Source organism: Aedes aegypti, chromosome 2, assembly GCF_002204515.2.
Source record: "Aedes aegypti strain LVP_AGWG chromosome 2, AaegL5.0 Primary Assembly, whole genome shotgun sequence".
In the NCBI taxonomy this organism is placed as follows: Eukaryota; Metazoa; Arthropoda; class Insecta; order Diptera; family Culicidae; genus Aedes; species Aedes aegypti.
Genome location: NC_035108.1, coordinates 164,321,386 through 164,337,890, shown reverse-complemented (window position 1 = coordinate 164,337,890; position 16,505 = coordinate 164,321,386). Strand labels below are relative to the sequence as shown.

The 16,505-nt window shown below is 38.8% G+C and overlaps 1 protein-coding gene across 3 annotated transcripts in view; it reads left to right on the top strand.

The window, feature by feature from the left end:
- The window catches only part of LOC5572535, a 214,087-nt gene that overhangs the window by 74,856 nt on the left and 122,726 nt on the right, over nt 1–16,505 (top strand). For all 3 annotated transcript variants that reach the window (XM_021842996.1, XM_021842998.1, XM_021842997.1), the window contains one exon: nt 9,659–9,719. In XM_021842996.1, the coding sequence (XP_021698688.1) occupies nt 9,678–9,719 (42 nt within the window). In that variant the 5' untranslated portion in view covers nt 9,659–9,677. The remainder of the gene's footprint in view (nt 1–9,658; nt 9,720–16,505) is intronic.

The window sequence follows — 16,505 nt, the reverse complement described above, 5'->3', positions numbered from 1 at the left end:
TTAACGAAGTTAATTTCAAGAATTCTTGTAATTATTCCTCTTGATATTTAGCTATTTTATGGAAAATGAATTGTTTTCAATCATTTAAGACAGCAAGAAAATTTAAAAGCATTGAAGTCTAATGTATAGAATTTTCAGAATAAAATATCTTGAAATTGAAGAATCTAAAGTTGTAATAATCAGCCATGAAATGTTTTAACATCGAGTCGATAGAGCAGCAGAAGTGTTAGATATGAGGAGGATCTTAATACTCTTCACGGGCCGTACAAAATGAAGCGGCGGGCAGTCCGCGAGCCTTACATTGGGCAGGCCTGACCTACAGGATTGTTTGTGGTGGTGACGTCGTGACAGGGTTAGGGCAAAAGAGGATATTTTACATACCACAATCTGACAAACTGACCATATAGTTCAAGTGGTTCATGAGCACCCCCTCACTAAACCAAAAATTCTGCATTTTTATGCAAGAAAAGTATTAAAGGAAATAAAACGTAAACCTCAAAAATATGCTTCAAATAAAAGTTGGCTGTTTTACCAGGTGTTCAAAGAAGCATTATATATATATTGATAACATGTTGCGATGTAGAAAAAACGGGGTAATATTCCATCTTTCTTGTTGGTTACCCTATTTTCTATAACGTAGTGGCATAATTCATGGGATAAAGTAACCTAAAAAATAAACATGTTTTCAATACCATCTAATTAACAAAAAACATATATCACAAAACATCAAATACGGATAGTGGAGAGGTTTTGTTTTTCAGTTTCACGAAAGGCAACGAAATCATCAAAAGAAAATTTTGCCTCTTTGAATTCAGTGGACTTTCGCATGATGTCGTTTCGAATTGTATTTGACGGAATCATTATTTATTTACTTACCGCATGTAACATGCCGCATAATATTATATGTTCTAAAATAATATTGATTGATATAGATATCAATCTTAAAGAATGATAACTAAGCACTCATAATTTTCGAAATATTTATAGACTTATAATACTGTTTGTCATGTTTGTTTTAACTAAAAACTGTTTTTGCTGTTCCGTTGCATAATAGCCTACCTTTAACTAGAGAAGAGTAAACAGTTCGTGCTGAAAAGTACCAAGTCCTGTTTTGGGAGCTGGCAAATTAATATCTGACTGCCTCCATTGGTATCAAAACGCCACTGATCGATGCTGCTTCTATTTAAAACAAATTTGCTTCTTTTTTTTTCAACCCAATTGAATTTGTTTCGTACCATGTTCTTGTGTGTTACTTAGGAAGTTACCCCAAAATCGAAAATATATTTTCGTTAATATGTAAAATTTTGAGTCCATTCATAACGAAAAGTTATGCAATATGCCACTTTGATTAAAACAATAAAACAAACAAACTAATACAAAATGCAGAAATAATCACATTGTCATCCTTAAAGCTATCAAAGTTACCCCGTTTCACGATTTTCACAATACCTCTGCTGCAATGGTTGATGAATCGGATGCGCAACACCTCGCACCCTCTCTGCTCTATGCTCGTTTGGTGAGGGAGACGCGAGGTAGCTACATACCCGTTGCTTTGTGATGTCATTTGCATTTAAATTTTTTTCCACCCATACCGTGCTTTCTCGTTTTTGGCAATCATCATGGCGAGTAACACTCACTGACTGGTTGGTCTGATATGGAAATGTAGGTATTTCGGCTAGCAGTGACACAAAAATTAGAGGAGATAAAATCGTGACCAAGTTATTTGGCGAAAAAATTTGCATTTCGAGGCTGCTGACGATTGTTTTCATTGCGTAATGCAGTTGGCCGATGGCAACAACTCCCCCTCGCAGTGGGAAGATGATTTGCTATCTGTGAAACGATGTTTTTTATTTACGATTTAACTACAAGGTGTTGAACACAGGTGCTTATGCTTGGGCTGATGTAAATTTTGTTGCTCCATGCTTTGACGATTGGCAACTAAATAAAATTCGAGATATTAGCTAGGCAGATATATTTCATTATGATATAATAAAATCATAATTTTATGCAGCGTATGATATAAGTATCGTGTCAAAATACAACAGTTTTCCAAAAATGTTTTATTGGTGCATTTTTATTGAATAGATTTCGAGTTGTCTCTGACGGGTTAAATGTAAACTTATTCTTCAAACCATAATAAAAAAATGCTGAAGAGAGTAATTCAATTCGACAATTGATGGCTGCTTGGTCGTTCATAGAAGTTAATATTCAATGTTATCTTCTTTTCCAAGCAGCCTAGATAGCCGTGTAGTGTCGGTAGTGGTTGTCTCAACTGGCTAAGAATAACACTACGGATTGCCTGATCCTGTAGTAAAAATCTACTAATCAGGTAACCCCAATCCCAAGGTGTGATGCGACCCGTGCTGATGGATGAATGGTTGAGGGGGTTTAAAATATGCTCAATCGCTAACGGAGCCTGGAGAGCACCAGGGCGAACTCTCCAGTATGTAGCTCTTACTGCATTAGGGCGGGGCAATGATGCAGCGGACCGTCTTTCCCCAGCGACTCGTGGGACCAAAAAATGAGTGCAAATAATCAAACCAAAATAAAAGGTGTCGACTGCCTCCCTCAGTTCGAAAAAGGTGACGACTGCCTCTCCCAGTCGGACGAAACGGAAACAGAGAATGCTTTTGGTAAGCTTGGACTGACCGAAGATGAGCTTCTCAGTAGTTCGCATGAAAACATGGAAACCGACCTCCCTCTGACACTCCCGAACGACCCAGGACTCCATCCTTCGGTTGAACCAATGGACGACGAAGAGGATGGAATTACAGTCACAATAAACTTGTCAGGATCGCAGCCATCAATCACAGGATCGAACGTCACCTCGGGTCCTATTGATGGGAAGACCGATCAACATCCAACAGATGACGCGAACAAACAAAAACCTACTGGCACCAAAAAGATCACTCGGAGCCAAAGGAAGCAGCTAAAAGCACTCCGACAAAGTGGCTTAAGCCGCCCTGAGGCCCTATCCAGAATCACGGGGGGTGAGACTATGGTGTCAACTCCTTCGAAACGCACTCGGCAGGACCTTGACAAGTCTACAAATGCTGAAGAAGAACATAAGCAGAAACGGATGAAACAACACCTGAATCCGAGAAAGCGCGTTGGGCAACAGGAAACCAACAGCTCAACAGCCTCGACGATCAACAAACCCCCACCAGAAGATAAAAAACAGACTAGTCTAAGCTACGGTGAAATTACCAGTCGCAGGAGAGTCGGAATAATCCCAAAAGACTTCCCCACGACCCAACTTTCAACGACTCAGCTGGACGTTCTCCAGGAGGCACTGCTGCTTCGGGTTGAACAACAACGGAACGCGACAATGAAGCCCAAGTTCTCTAACCTTATCTACAAGTCTGGCCATATGGTTCTTATTTGTAAGGATCAGGAGACTGCGGAATGGGTAAAGGAGATAACACCTGCATTAAATCCCCTGGAAGGCGTTGAGGTGGTTGCAATGGATGAGGATAAGATTCAACGTCCAGAACTGATTCGAGCCTTCTTCCCTCAAAGCGCACAATACACCGATGATCGTATCAAAGCTCTCATCGAGAGTCAGAACGATCTGATAACCAACAACTGGCGTGTCATGCAACGGCTCACTCCTAACAACAAGCATGTGGTGTGGGTCTTTAATGTAGATGGACCGTCCATGGAAAAACTCATTCAATCCAAGTTCATCCTCAACTTCCGCTTTGGAGAAATACAGTTGAGGAAAGTAAAGAGCACAACCCCAAACTCCAATGACAATCCAACTGGACAGCCGACCCAAGAGAAATCTGAGGAGGCCTCTAGAAGCATCCCACAACCAACTCCCACCATACAGGCTAGCTTGTCTTCCTCTGATGGAAAAGATGCATATTTGACCTCACTTCCTGGCCCAAGCGGTGTCACCTCAATGGCTCCCAATAAGGGCAGTGGAAATGTCAAAAGTGTAAAATTGACCACAGGGGATAAGCCAGCAGGCCTAGGTAAGGGAAAGGACAAAAACCAAAATCTAAGACATCCCCCAAAATCAAAAGTTGATGATCCGCAACATCCAAAGAAGGACGGCAAACGTCCGGAAAATGCGGAACGCCTCAGCAATGATTAAAATCCTCCAAGTGAATCTCCATCATGCTCAGTGCGCAACAGATGTGCTTTGCAGGAGATTCACAAAAGAACACCTTTCCGTGGCACTGATTCAAGAGCCATGGGTCAACAAAACTCGAATACAAGGTATTCAACTAAACTCGTGTAGGTTGGTATATGATGACAGCCAGCTCTCTCCCAGAGCAGCTATTCTAATACGCAATGATACTAAATGTTTTCCAATTACAGAATTCATCAAAAGGGACATCGTAGCGGTCAGGATGGAGGTTTCTACTGCTAGGGGCAGTACTGAGATCATTATGGTTTCGGCGTATTTCCCTGGCGACGCAGAAGACATTCCTCCTCCAGAGATGGCTGCTCTTGTCTCTTACAGTCAAAAACACAACATCCCCTTCGTCATCGGTTGTGACGCCAATGCTCATCACCTTGTATGGGGAAGCACAAACACAAATATCAGAGGTGAGCATCTTTTGCAGTTTCTTTCCTCCAAAAATATTGACATATGCAATGTCGGTGATAAGCCTACATTTGAAAACATCTTACGACAAGAAGTCCTTGATCTGACTTTATGCAGTCAATCCATCTCGGATAAAATAAAAAACTGGCATGTTTCTAATGAAATATCTATGTCAGACCATAAACATATAGTCTTCGAGTGGGAAGGGGGTCTAATGATTCAAAAGTCGTTTAAAGATCCCAAGAAAACTGATTGGGAAACCTACTCAGCTATTCTCCGTTCTGAAGACTATATAATAGAGCCGAATATTCAGACAATTATACAGTTAGAAGCAGCTTCGGATTCTATTAAAAACAAAATTCTAAATGCTTATCAAGAGAGCTGTCCGATCAAAACAGTTAGTTCGAACAGAGATGTTCCATGGTGGAACTTCAACCTTGATAAACTCAGGAAAACTGCTCGGAAGGAATTCAACCGAGCCAAACGCACTTCTGATTGGAGTCTATACCGAAAGGCTCTGACAGAGTATAACAAAGAAATGAGACGAGCAAAACGGAAATCATGGGTTCTCATGTGTGAAAGCATTGAGAAAACTCCCGTAGCTGCTCGACTTCATAAAACTCTTTCGAAGGATCACTCCAATGGTTTGGGAAGTCTTCAAAGGACTGACGGTTCACTCACTGTGGAACCTCGTGAAACACTGAGTGAAATGCTAAGAGTTCACTTTCCTGATTCAATCCCACAAACGAGTCTAAATGCTGAAGGTGCCAGACTTGACGTCTCAGTTCCACACGGGTTCCTATCAGGGGACTCAGGAGCAAAAAGGGACGCAATAAAGGTTGCCAAAGAAGCTTTTACTCGCGATAGGGTTGTTAGGGCAGTGAGATCTTTCGAGCCATTCAAATCTGCTGGCATGGATGGAATCTTCCCAGCGCTTATCCAAAAAGAGGAAGAGACACTGATTCCACACATGGTAGAGATTTTTAAGGCAAGTTTAGTTCTGGGACACATTCCAAATGATTGGCGTCAAGTTCGAGTTGTCTTTATTCCAAAAGCAGGAAAAAAGGACAAAACCAACCCTAAAGCATTCCGACCGATAAGCCTATCCTCGGTAATGCTTAAAATCATGGAGAAGGTATTATGCGAGTATATAGATTCTAAATTTATGAAAACTATGCCTCTTTCTAAATCCCAATTTGCTTATCAAAGCGGAAAATCAACGGTCTCAGCACTGCACACGCTAGTGAACAAGATCGAGAAAACCTTTAATGCAAAAGAAATCGCTCTTATAGCATTTCTTGATATTGAGGGCGCGTTCGATAACGCTTCTTATTCGTCTATAGGTTCGGCAATGTTGAGGAGAAACTTCGACCCATGCATTGCAACCTGGGTACATGCTATGCTAGCAAATCGACAGATCTCATCTGAGCTGAGTGATTCGCGCATTACTGTAATGGCTACAAGGGGATGCCCTCAAGGGGGAGTACTATCTCCCTTATTGTGGTCATTAGTGGTGGACGAACTGCTAGATTGCTTAGAAAGAAGGGGTTTTGAAGTTGTTGGATACGCAGATGACCTAGTCATTATTGTACGAGGCAAATTTGACAGCGTTATTTCATCAAGGATGCAAATTGCTCTCAATCACACACTCTCCTGGTGTCAAAAAGAGAAACTAGGAATAAACCCTTCAAAAACAACAATTGTACCGTTCACAAAAAGACGAAAGGTACAACTCCACCCTCTTTTCTTGAACCAAATACAATTAGTTTACTCAAATGAGGTCAAGTATCTTGGCATCACACTTGACGCAAAACTAAATTGGAACACCCATCTTCAAACAATCATAAATAAAGGTCTCAATTCACTCTGGGTTTGCTCAAAGACCTGTGGTAAAACATGGGGTCTAAAACCCAGTATGATCATGTGGATCTATAAAACAATCGTTCGGCCTAGAATAACCTATGCGTCCCTTGTTTGGTGGCCTAAGACAAAGGAAGCTACGGCTAGAGCTAAGCTGAACAAAATTCAACGTACTGCCTGTATTGCCATAACCGGTGCAGTTCGTAGTACCCCCTCGTTTGCCCTAGATGCTATACTCAATCTGCCCCGGCTGGATCAATTCATAAAGCTGGATGCTGAGAAAAGTGCTCTTCGGCTAAAACGATCAACAGTCCTACTGTCAGGGGACTTAACAGGTCACCTCAGTATATTAAACGAATTTTCGATAAATCCTATTGTTGAAAAATGTAGTGACTGGATGGAAAAAGTGGTAAACTATGACTCGCCATTCACGGTGGTCTTTCCTTCTCGTGAGGAATGGGAAGGAGGTGGACCCACCATTTCACCGGGATCTATTAAATTCTACACAGATGGTTCAAAAATGAATAATTTGACAGGGTCTGGAGTATACGGACCGAAAACCAAAATCTCTGTCTCTCTTGGACAGTGGCCTACAGTATTTCAAGCAGAAGTCTATGCAATCAAGGAATGTGCGCAGCTGTGTCTGAAAAGAAATTACAGACATGCCACCATATGTATTTTCTCTGATAGTCAAGCAGCGCTTCAATCTTTGAAGGCTTTCACTTGCAACTCAAAACTTGTGTGGGAATGCATTCTTGCACTGAAATCCCTAGCTGAACGCAATCGAGTTAAACTATATTGGATCCCAGGACATACGGGTCTAGAGGGTAACGAAATTGCCGATCAGCTAGCAAGGAATGGATCAACCAATATGTTCATTGGTCCAGAGCCATTCCTTGGCATTTCAAACTCTGCACTAAACACGGAATTGAACAACTGGTTGTTCGATCAAATTCAATCAAATTGGAATACAGTTTCCAATGCGAATCAGTCCAAAAGGTTCGTAACAATAAACACGACACAAACACAAAAACTTATAGGTCTCAACAAAAGGGATCTCAGAACATACATCGGTCTAATAACTGGTCACTGCCCAAGCAGATACCACTTATACAAGATCGGTGTCGTCCAAAACACAAATTGCCGTTTCTGTGACGAGACGGACGAAACCTCACAACACCTTCTCTGCTCTTGCAGTGCACACATCCATCGTAGGTTCAAAATATTTGGCAAGCACTACTTACAGCCAGCTGATATTTGGAACGCATCCCCCAGGGAGGTGGTTAGCTTTATTAGGCTGATCACGCCAGATTGGGGGAACTACAACACTGCAACCTAGGACTTCTGCCCATCAATGGCAGATGGTTCAAAGTTCAGTCAAATGCGCAAAGTATTCCGGAGGCACATTTGCTACTGGAAAACATTGTGTACATAGAGTAATAGGGTATATCACAATAGTCCTAAAAAATGGACGCAGTGATCCCACACCCGACAGAAGAAGAATTCGACGGATAGGAGAAGAGAAATTCATTAATTTATTTACTATTATTCAGCTTAATACAGCGGGGATTCTCTGGTTGGAACACGACTGCCTTCCATCCAGCGAATCTGACCCGCTGATTGGAACGACTGACAGCTGGTGAAAATGCTGCAGACTCAGGCATCTGGAGAACGAATCGTCACGATTTGCACGTATACATGCACATTTGTCCTATATATGTAGACTTCAATGCGACGGTGCTCAGACGTCATGGTCAGTTTGACATCTACTCTTGACATTCGAGTGCTTTTTAGTTGGAATATTTTCCAACCAGTGAACGTCCAACCATGTAGCGGAGCTCCAACGAGCGAATCCCTACTGTATGAGATTATAGTCCTACAAATATCTACAAAGATCTTGAACAAAATTGGCTCGAAAGGGATTTTTTCTTCAGCAACATCCTTCATTAATGTTTGAACAATGAGGTTAAACTACGGGATTGACAATTTGTGAAAACTTTAAAGTACTGATGTGTTTTGAACATTTTTCATCATTTCTCCATAGTAATTTCCATATAAACCCACATTGTCTTTGGGCCATCTTTAAATCAGCACCGAAAAAGCTGAAAATTTCACAAAACACTAATTTTATGGAAATGATGGTAAAGAAGAACAAGAGTCGGGCTAATGGTGAACGCGTCGAAAACAAAGTACATGCTGGTAGGCGGAACTGAGCGCGACAGGGCCCGCCTGGGAAGCAGTGTCACGATAGACGAGGATTTCTTCGGGGTGGTGGACGAGTTCGTCTACCTCGGATCCTTGTTGACGGCTGACAACAATGTTAGTCGGGAAATACGAAGGCGCATCATCAGTGGAAGTCGTGCCTACTATGGGCTCCAGAAGAAACTGCGGTCAAGAAAGATTCACCCCCGCACCAAATGCACTGGGAGACTGGTTTGGAAGACGTAGCAACTATTATTAAAAACAAATCAAATATATGAAAGCCCCTGGCGTTGACGAAATTTCTTACATCCTCATCAAGAAACTCCCAGAGAGTAGCTTATAATTCTTGGTTGATATGTTTAACAAATGTTTGCAGTTGGTATAGTTTCCTGACAAATGGAAAAATGCCAAGGTTGTACTAAATTTGAAACCAGACAAAAATCCTGCAGAAGCTTCCACCTATCGTCCAATCAGCTTGCTGTCCTGTATCAGTGAACTTTTTGAAAATATAATTTTGAACAGAATAATCGTCCACATCAACGAAAATTAATATTTTGAACAGTTCAAATTTTGTCATAAACAATCGACCACTCATCAACTTTTACGTGTAATCAAGTTGATTCGTTCCAACAAATCTTAAGGTTATTCTAATGGGAAAAAGAAAAAGCATTCGACGAAAAACTATCAGTACCATTATTCTACGGCTACCTTAGAACCTGTACACACCCAAAGGGTCGGTACCGGAAACTGATGAACCAGCCTGGGACTGAAAATCTCGTTAATAGAAATATAATAAAATGTAGAAGGAGTGACCCTGTTAAAAGTTGATTAACGCGACATCTTTACGTGACTCTCTAGGATGTTCGTTTGCAAGCTGCCGACATTGATGATCAATTTCCTATGCTTATACTGTTTTCTACCTCTGCGCAATGTCATAAATCTACACTTGCCCATCCTAGAGCCTATAAAATGCAACGAACTTCCCACCCCCTGGTAGTTGAACATTAATTAATCGCTTCTCTTTTCAATGTTTTCTTCCAGGCATTCCAATGAGAGCACCATGGAATTGCAGGCGGTAGTTTTTATTTTAGCACACTTTCTGGTAAGTATCCACTTCAACGATAAAGCATCTTACTTCAAAATGCATTGCACATTGGTGTGATATCCATTCTGTTGTAGTTCTCTAACGGTAGCGGAGCTATAATATTTATAGTTCACCAATGAACAAAGCTCGCAGATCATAACAGTCTGACACCGGAAGAGTGTTACAATCGAGCAAACGATAAATGGCCCAACAAAATAGCAAAAAAAAAGACTGCTAGTCCATCCAGAGCTGGTTTGAGCAGCGGTGAAAGGAAACGATGTTGTCGTGGTCATGCCATCAGCGTCCTCGATGGGGACTGGTTGTTTATGGGTCTTTTTTTCCGACCCACTGTGTCGGTAGAAATGTCCGCAAGTTTTCAACCGATCAAGCAGCACAACTCTTGGTGATTTTATAAGGCGGCATCCATTTATTACGTAACGCTAAAATTGAAATTTTTTGACCCCCTCCCCCCTTCGTAACGCTGTTTGTATGAAAAATTAAAAATTTGTGTATGAGCCGTAACGCTTGAGCCTACTCCCCCCTCCCCCTAGAGCGTTACGTAATTTGTGGACGGCGCCTAATACGACCAAGTGAATGGATAGGGGCCACCGTACCTTGAACACAGCTAACTAAATGCAGCTTGTTGGTTGATTTGAGGCAAGAGTAACCGATAGAGTCCACGGATCGATCTAACATCCTAAAGCCCATTCACTGAATGGATAGCGAAGTAGTGGTTGCACGTAAAGGCGTAGCCAAGGAGTAGGGGGAGTTCCCCCAGTACCGGATAGCACCCAATACCGGACAAAGCTGAAAAGTTGAAAACTCTTAGTCCAATCAAGATGGTGTATTTGATGAAAATAAAGCTATTACACAGCGTAACAAAAATGACATGTTTGCGTGTCTCAAGGATTAAATTATGTGTCTCTAGTAGATTTGGGGTCGCTGAATCTGATGCCGTTCTCAGAAATGTCCCTGCACGTCACAACTTTTAGCTAAAGGTCGCCAAAGTTGTATAAAACTCTGGTTTTGTTGATGTTCACATGAAATTTCAAGTATGATTTATCAAACTTTTTTGTGACCTTATCCTGCAAGCATGCAAGATAGGACTTAAACTTTCATTTCAAATATAATTTGGTTAAAAACGAACGATAAAATTTAGAATCGACAGGGCTGTTTAGAATAAATCGATTTTTTCAACATGCTTGCAGTCTCCATACACAACTCTTCTTTTCTCTTATATGGCAAAATACAATACTTTTCAAAAACACCAATAAATAACTTTTGAAATTCGATACTAATCATATTTTTTGCTGATAAGTATTGTTATACACATAAAGTTTAAGTTCTGTGGCAAATTAAGCAAATAAATTGCCTTACAAGCTGGGAAACTTGCACGTAAGTTGGCTGAAATAGTCAAATTTTACATTTTCAACAGTGAATATCTCAAAAACTAGACGTGCTATAATATTTTTTTAAACGGCAATGGATTCAGCAACCCAAAATTAAGTAAAAAGTGGTATTTTGAGGCTGGAGACAAAAACGTGTTCCACAGGGCTTTAGGACTTTTCGTCGAATGACATTGGTCGAATGACATTTGGTCGAAAGTACATTTGGTCGAAAGGACATTTGGTCGAATGGACATTTGATCGAATTACTTTGGAACACTTATTTTGGTCGAATAACGTCAATAACGTCAAACGTCATTCGACTAAATATCATTCGACCAAATGTTTTTCGACCAAATGTCATAGATTCGTTCCACAGTGTTATGGGGAGTATTGTATATGTAGAATAACACATCCTTGAAATATGCATGCATTTTCGATAAAGTAGAGATGTTAGGAAATTGTTGAAAAAGACATTTGGCAAAGTAGTTTGGATCACGCAAGCATGATTATGATTATATAATTTGGAAGTAAGTATGTATTTTGCATCATATTTGAACTAAATGTGGACACACTTCAATTTTGGTCAAGCACCTCCTGTCCCACATTTTCGGACAGCTTTATTTGTTCTATAATATCTATGTAATTTTTGCACCAGTATATTAATTTTTCATGGATTCCATCGATCAGATAGCCGTAGCGGTAAACGCGCAGCTATTCAGCATGACCATGCTGAGGGTCGTGGGTTCGAATCCCGCTGGTCGAGGATCTTTTCGTAAAGGAAATTTTCTCGATTCCCAGGGCATAGAGTATCTTCGTACCTGCCACACGATATACACATGCAAAAATGGTCAATCGGCAAAGAAAGCTCTCAGTTAATAACTGTGGAAGTGCTCATAAGATCACTAATCTGAGAAGCAGGCTTTGTCCCAGTTGGGACGTAACGCCAGAAAGAAGAAGAAGAAGATCGATCAAATATGCAACAAAAATAAGAATAACACAGCGTCACAAAAATGACATGTTGGCGTGTCTCAAGAATCAAATTATGTGTCTCTAGTAGATTTGAAATTGCAGAATCTGATGTCGTTCTCAGAAATGTTCCAGCACGTCACAATTTTTAGCTACATGTCACCAAAGTTGTATAAAACACTGGATATCTTAATGTTTACATAAAATTTAAAGTATGATTTATCAACTTTTTTGTAATCCAATCCACTAAAAAAATAAAAAAGTAATTGAACTTTCAATTTACTTAAAGTTGAGTTGAAATTGCATAATTAAATTAAGATTAAAACGATTTTTTCAACATGCTTGCAGTCTTCATACAAATTCTTCATTTCTCTTGTATGGCAGAATACAATACTTTTCTGAACCACCAAAAAATAATGTTTGACCGTCGAAAGTATTATGAACGTTGTAGATATATATTGTTATACACATTAAATTTGAATGCTGTGGCAAATTGAGCAAATAAATTGACACAAATGCTGGCAAACTTGCATGCAAGTTGGCTGAAATAGTCAAATTTTGCATTTTCAACAGTCAATACCTCAAAAACTAATTAAGTAAATAGCGTTGTTTTGGTGCTTGAGACAAAAACGTGTTCCACAGTGTAATTAACATTCAGAACAACATCCTAAAATGTTTTTCTTCGCGATATATGAAAGAGATTTTAGCTGGACATCTTGCAAACTAACTGAAACTCAAATTGTTCTTGGAAATGTTGCAAAAGCTTTAAATTGGCTATGAAATACTATTTCTGGAGTAAAAACATTTAACGACGAACAAATTAACAGAAATCGAGCCATTTCCAGATTTTATCCGGTGGATTTGGTACAAGAATCGTTTATCCCCTGGCCAGCGAAAAAAAAAGTTTGATTCAACTTGTTTGCTATGCTAGGGAAAGTGTACCAGTTATGGCTATAGTAATTCCTTATTTGGCCATACGTGTTTTCTCGGAAACTTTTGCATTTTCAATATTTTTGAATGTGTTAACATCAAGATGTATTTGATATTGAACTACTTAAACACACAGAATGATTAAAAATTTTAAGATAATCAAATTATATCACGTATGGTGAAAAAGGGAACCAATATGTCCATAATTGATACACCTACCCTAGTAATTTTGCTTTAACTCTTCGTGAGCTATTTTACGCACTCACACTTCTTAAACAATTGCATGATTATAGATTTCTTGACTTTCTTGAAGGAACTCTAATGGTTTATTCAAAAGATCTCAAAACATATCTTTAAATAAATGCGCCCAGGAATTTTCCGAAAAATTCTTCAAGGAATTTTGCAATGAATAGCTCCACTTATTCTTCAGGATTTCCACCTAGGGTTCCTCTTTATATCCTTTTAGATATTTTTCTTCAGATTCTTCACGGAATGTCTCATACAATCACTTTTTTCGCCAGAATGCCTCTAAAATGTTTTCCACATATTCATCCAGAAGCTACAACGAGAAATTCCACGAAATCTCTTCAAAAATTTCTTCGCAAGACACCTCTACAAGAGTAGTGGTAAATGCAGTTATTCGAGAAAATTTTCTGGTAGGAAAATTTTGGACTTGCTAGGGTGCTAGTGTATTTTCATATCTGCCACACGAGAAACACATGCAGAAATGTTCGATTGACATAGAAAGTTCTCAGTTAGTTGGTTGGTTTGTAACAAATTAATTAATTACTATTTTCGGCGTTATGAAATTTAAAAATGAGTCCCATTATCGCAAGATATGGAGTAATATTGTTATCAAGGTAATTGTTATCATTCTAAAATCCAGTTTAATCAATTTTATAAAAGTCCATTTGTATTTGCGATTTACAATCAAAGTGTTATTTGTTTCTAGAAGATATTTATATTAGTGAGCTTATGATTTTTGTTTATTATTCACATAAATGAGTTAGCTCTAAAAAAGATAAAATCTTCCATAATAATATTAATACTTATAGTGCAAAAGATTAACTCAAAGACAACAACCCAGAGTCAAGTAAAGAATTTATGTAATGATAGGTGACATCATCTTTAACAATAATTTTCTGGTAGTGTGACAACTATCACCTAGGCGTCATATTGTTGAGTCTGATTATCAATCTAGTGTAGTAAGAACAGTTCCTTTGCCTCTTCTGCAAACCATTTTTGATGATTTTGAATTAGTTTTAATAAACCTTATTTGATTTAGTACATAATTCAGACACAAAAATCTAGTTCAAATTTAATATAGCACAGTATACAGCATTGAGCATGCGGTCCGTTTGAGTTCAAAACAATATTACCGATTTTATTGCATAGAGCTCCTTCAACCCATCTGAGTTCCAAGTGTTCCACATTATCATTCAGGAGCATATCTAAATGATTTTTTTAATGGAAATACATTCATGGTGGTTTTTCAAACAGCCTTTACCTCCATTGATATTTGTATAAGTATAAAGAAGCCTATGATTTAAAGAAGAGAAAATATATGATGAACATATTTTCAGCAATAATAATATTGATTGAATTAGTATGACTCGGAAGAACAACTTATTCATGAAAGAAGACAAATTTTGTGATTACAACATTAGCAGCACTAACTCCAATAATTGTCGATAGTATAACTATGAAGAACAGCCTCCGATATAAAGAAAGGACAATCTATGATGAAAAATTTGCCAGTTATATGTGTACAACTAAACTCAAAAGATGAGCAAGTCGTATACAGTGTCGTTCTTATTCTTGGAACTACGCCTTAACACCAATTCTTTTCTTAGTTTTCTAGGAACACTTCCACAGTTATTGAACAAAAGCTTGCTTTGCCAAATAAGTCATTTTGTATTATATGTGCACAATACACGAGCACGATTATACTTCATGGCCAAGGAAAGAAAACTTAAAGATTCTGGATCAGCTAGGAAGCAAACTCAGACACCTTCAGCATGAGTTTGCTCTATGGTCACCGAAATTGCTACAAAGCTAATGGTCCTGTACAGCATTGTCATGCTGATCAAGTTTTAATGAAGAAATTGAGAAGGGATTCACAACTATGGGACAACTGCAATGCAACTGCATTTCCAAAGACACACTTTTGATCTCTGAAGCTCTTCACAAGAATGAAAAAGTAAACTCACTTTTCACATCGATTATTTCAATTTTCATTTTGAATTATGCCTTTCGTCCTTTTTACCTAACGTCCATTATGCTAAACATCCATTATGTCAATCGTTCATTATGCCTAACGTATTTATGCCTAACGCCGTGCACCCGAATTTAGATTAACAATTCTCCCTGGAGTTTTTCCAAAGACTTCTCAACAAGTTCCCCTTAAATTCTTGTAGAGATTTCGTATTTATTTTTCGAGATTTCCTTCGGAAAATATTACAGTAGTTTCATCACAAGTACATTAAGTGTTTGTTTTGATGTCCACCAGGAATTTTGTCAAAGTAAATTGTCTAGCATTTCTTCCGAAATCAAACCTGTGATTTTCTTAGATCCCCCCTCTGGTGTTTAATTTTTCTCAGGAATCCTGAAACAGATTCCTTGAACAGCATTTTTTTTTCTGAGGTTTGTTGAGAATTATTTCAAACATTTTTAGGACTTTTTTTAGGTTGAGTTGAATTCCCGGGATCCTGGGATTTCATAGATTTTGAATAAAACAAGTATTTTTTGTTGAATCCGACGTAAAGTTTTAATTATTCAGCTTTTTACGCTAGCTATAAATCAACAAGGGGTGATTCAATTTCGATATTTGTTGCCTACAGATTTTATAGTTAAGTATTATCAGGCTTTTATGATTTAAGAGTTTCTGTTGTTGATTAAACTGTCATTATGTTTCACCCGATATTTTTAGCAAGTGCATTATCCTCGTATGGACCAATGCACGAGTTCATTATTTGACGTTTGAGCGGTGCCGTGTTATTTACGTGACCATGGAAACCAGTGAATTCGGCACCGCTCAAACGTCAAATTAGAGAACTCGTGCATCGGTCCATCCAACTTTTTATGTTTATTGACATAAACCATTTTTTTATTATCTTCAATTATTTTGTTTAATTTGAGGCAATCAATAATTAGGATCCATTAAAAGTTTCCTGGTGCTAACGTGTTCTCATACAATTTTTGGATAGTCGGACTAATTGGTGTGGATTGTGGAAAGCTCACGAATAAAAGCGCTCAATATTCCGCTTTTCTAAGGAAGCAAGCCACTAATTAATTGGCTATCAAGAAATCAAAACTCGAACTTTTTGCTTGAGCCCGCAAAAAACTGAAAGCATTGTATGGAAATCAGCAGGTTTCACCTTCTAAGCAATGAAACTATTATCCATTTTTTAGGTCCATGGCAAGCAGCCGCGCGCTACATTTTCAAGACCTTAGTCTACTTTATCGGACGACCGAAACCCAATTTACTCGCATTTTAGGACTGGCTAAGAAAATCGTCCTT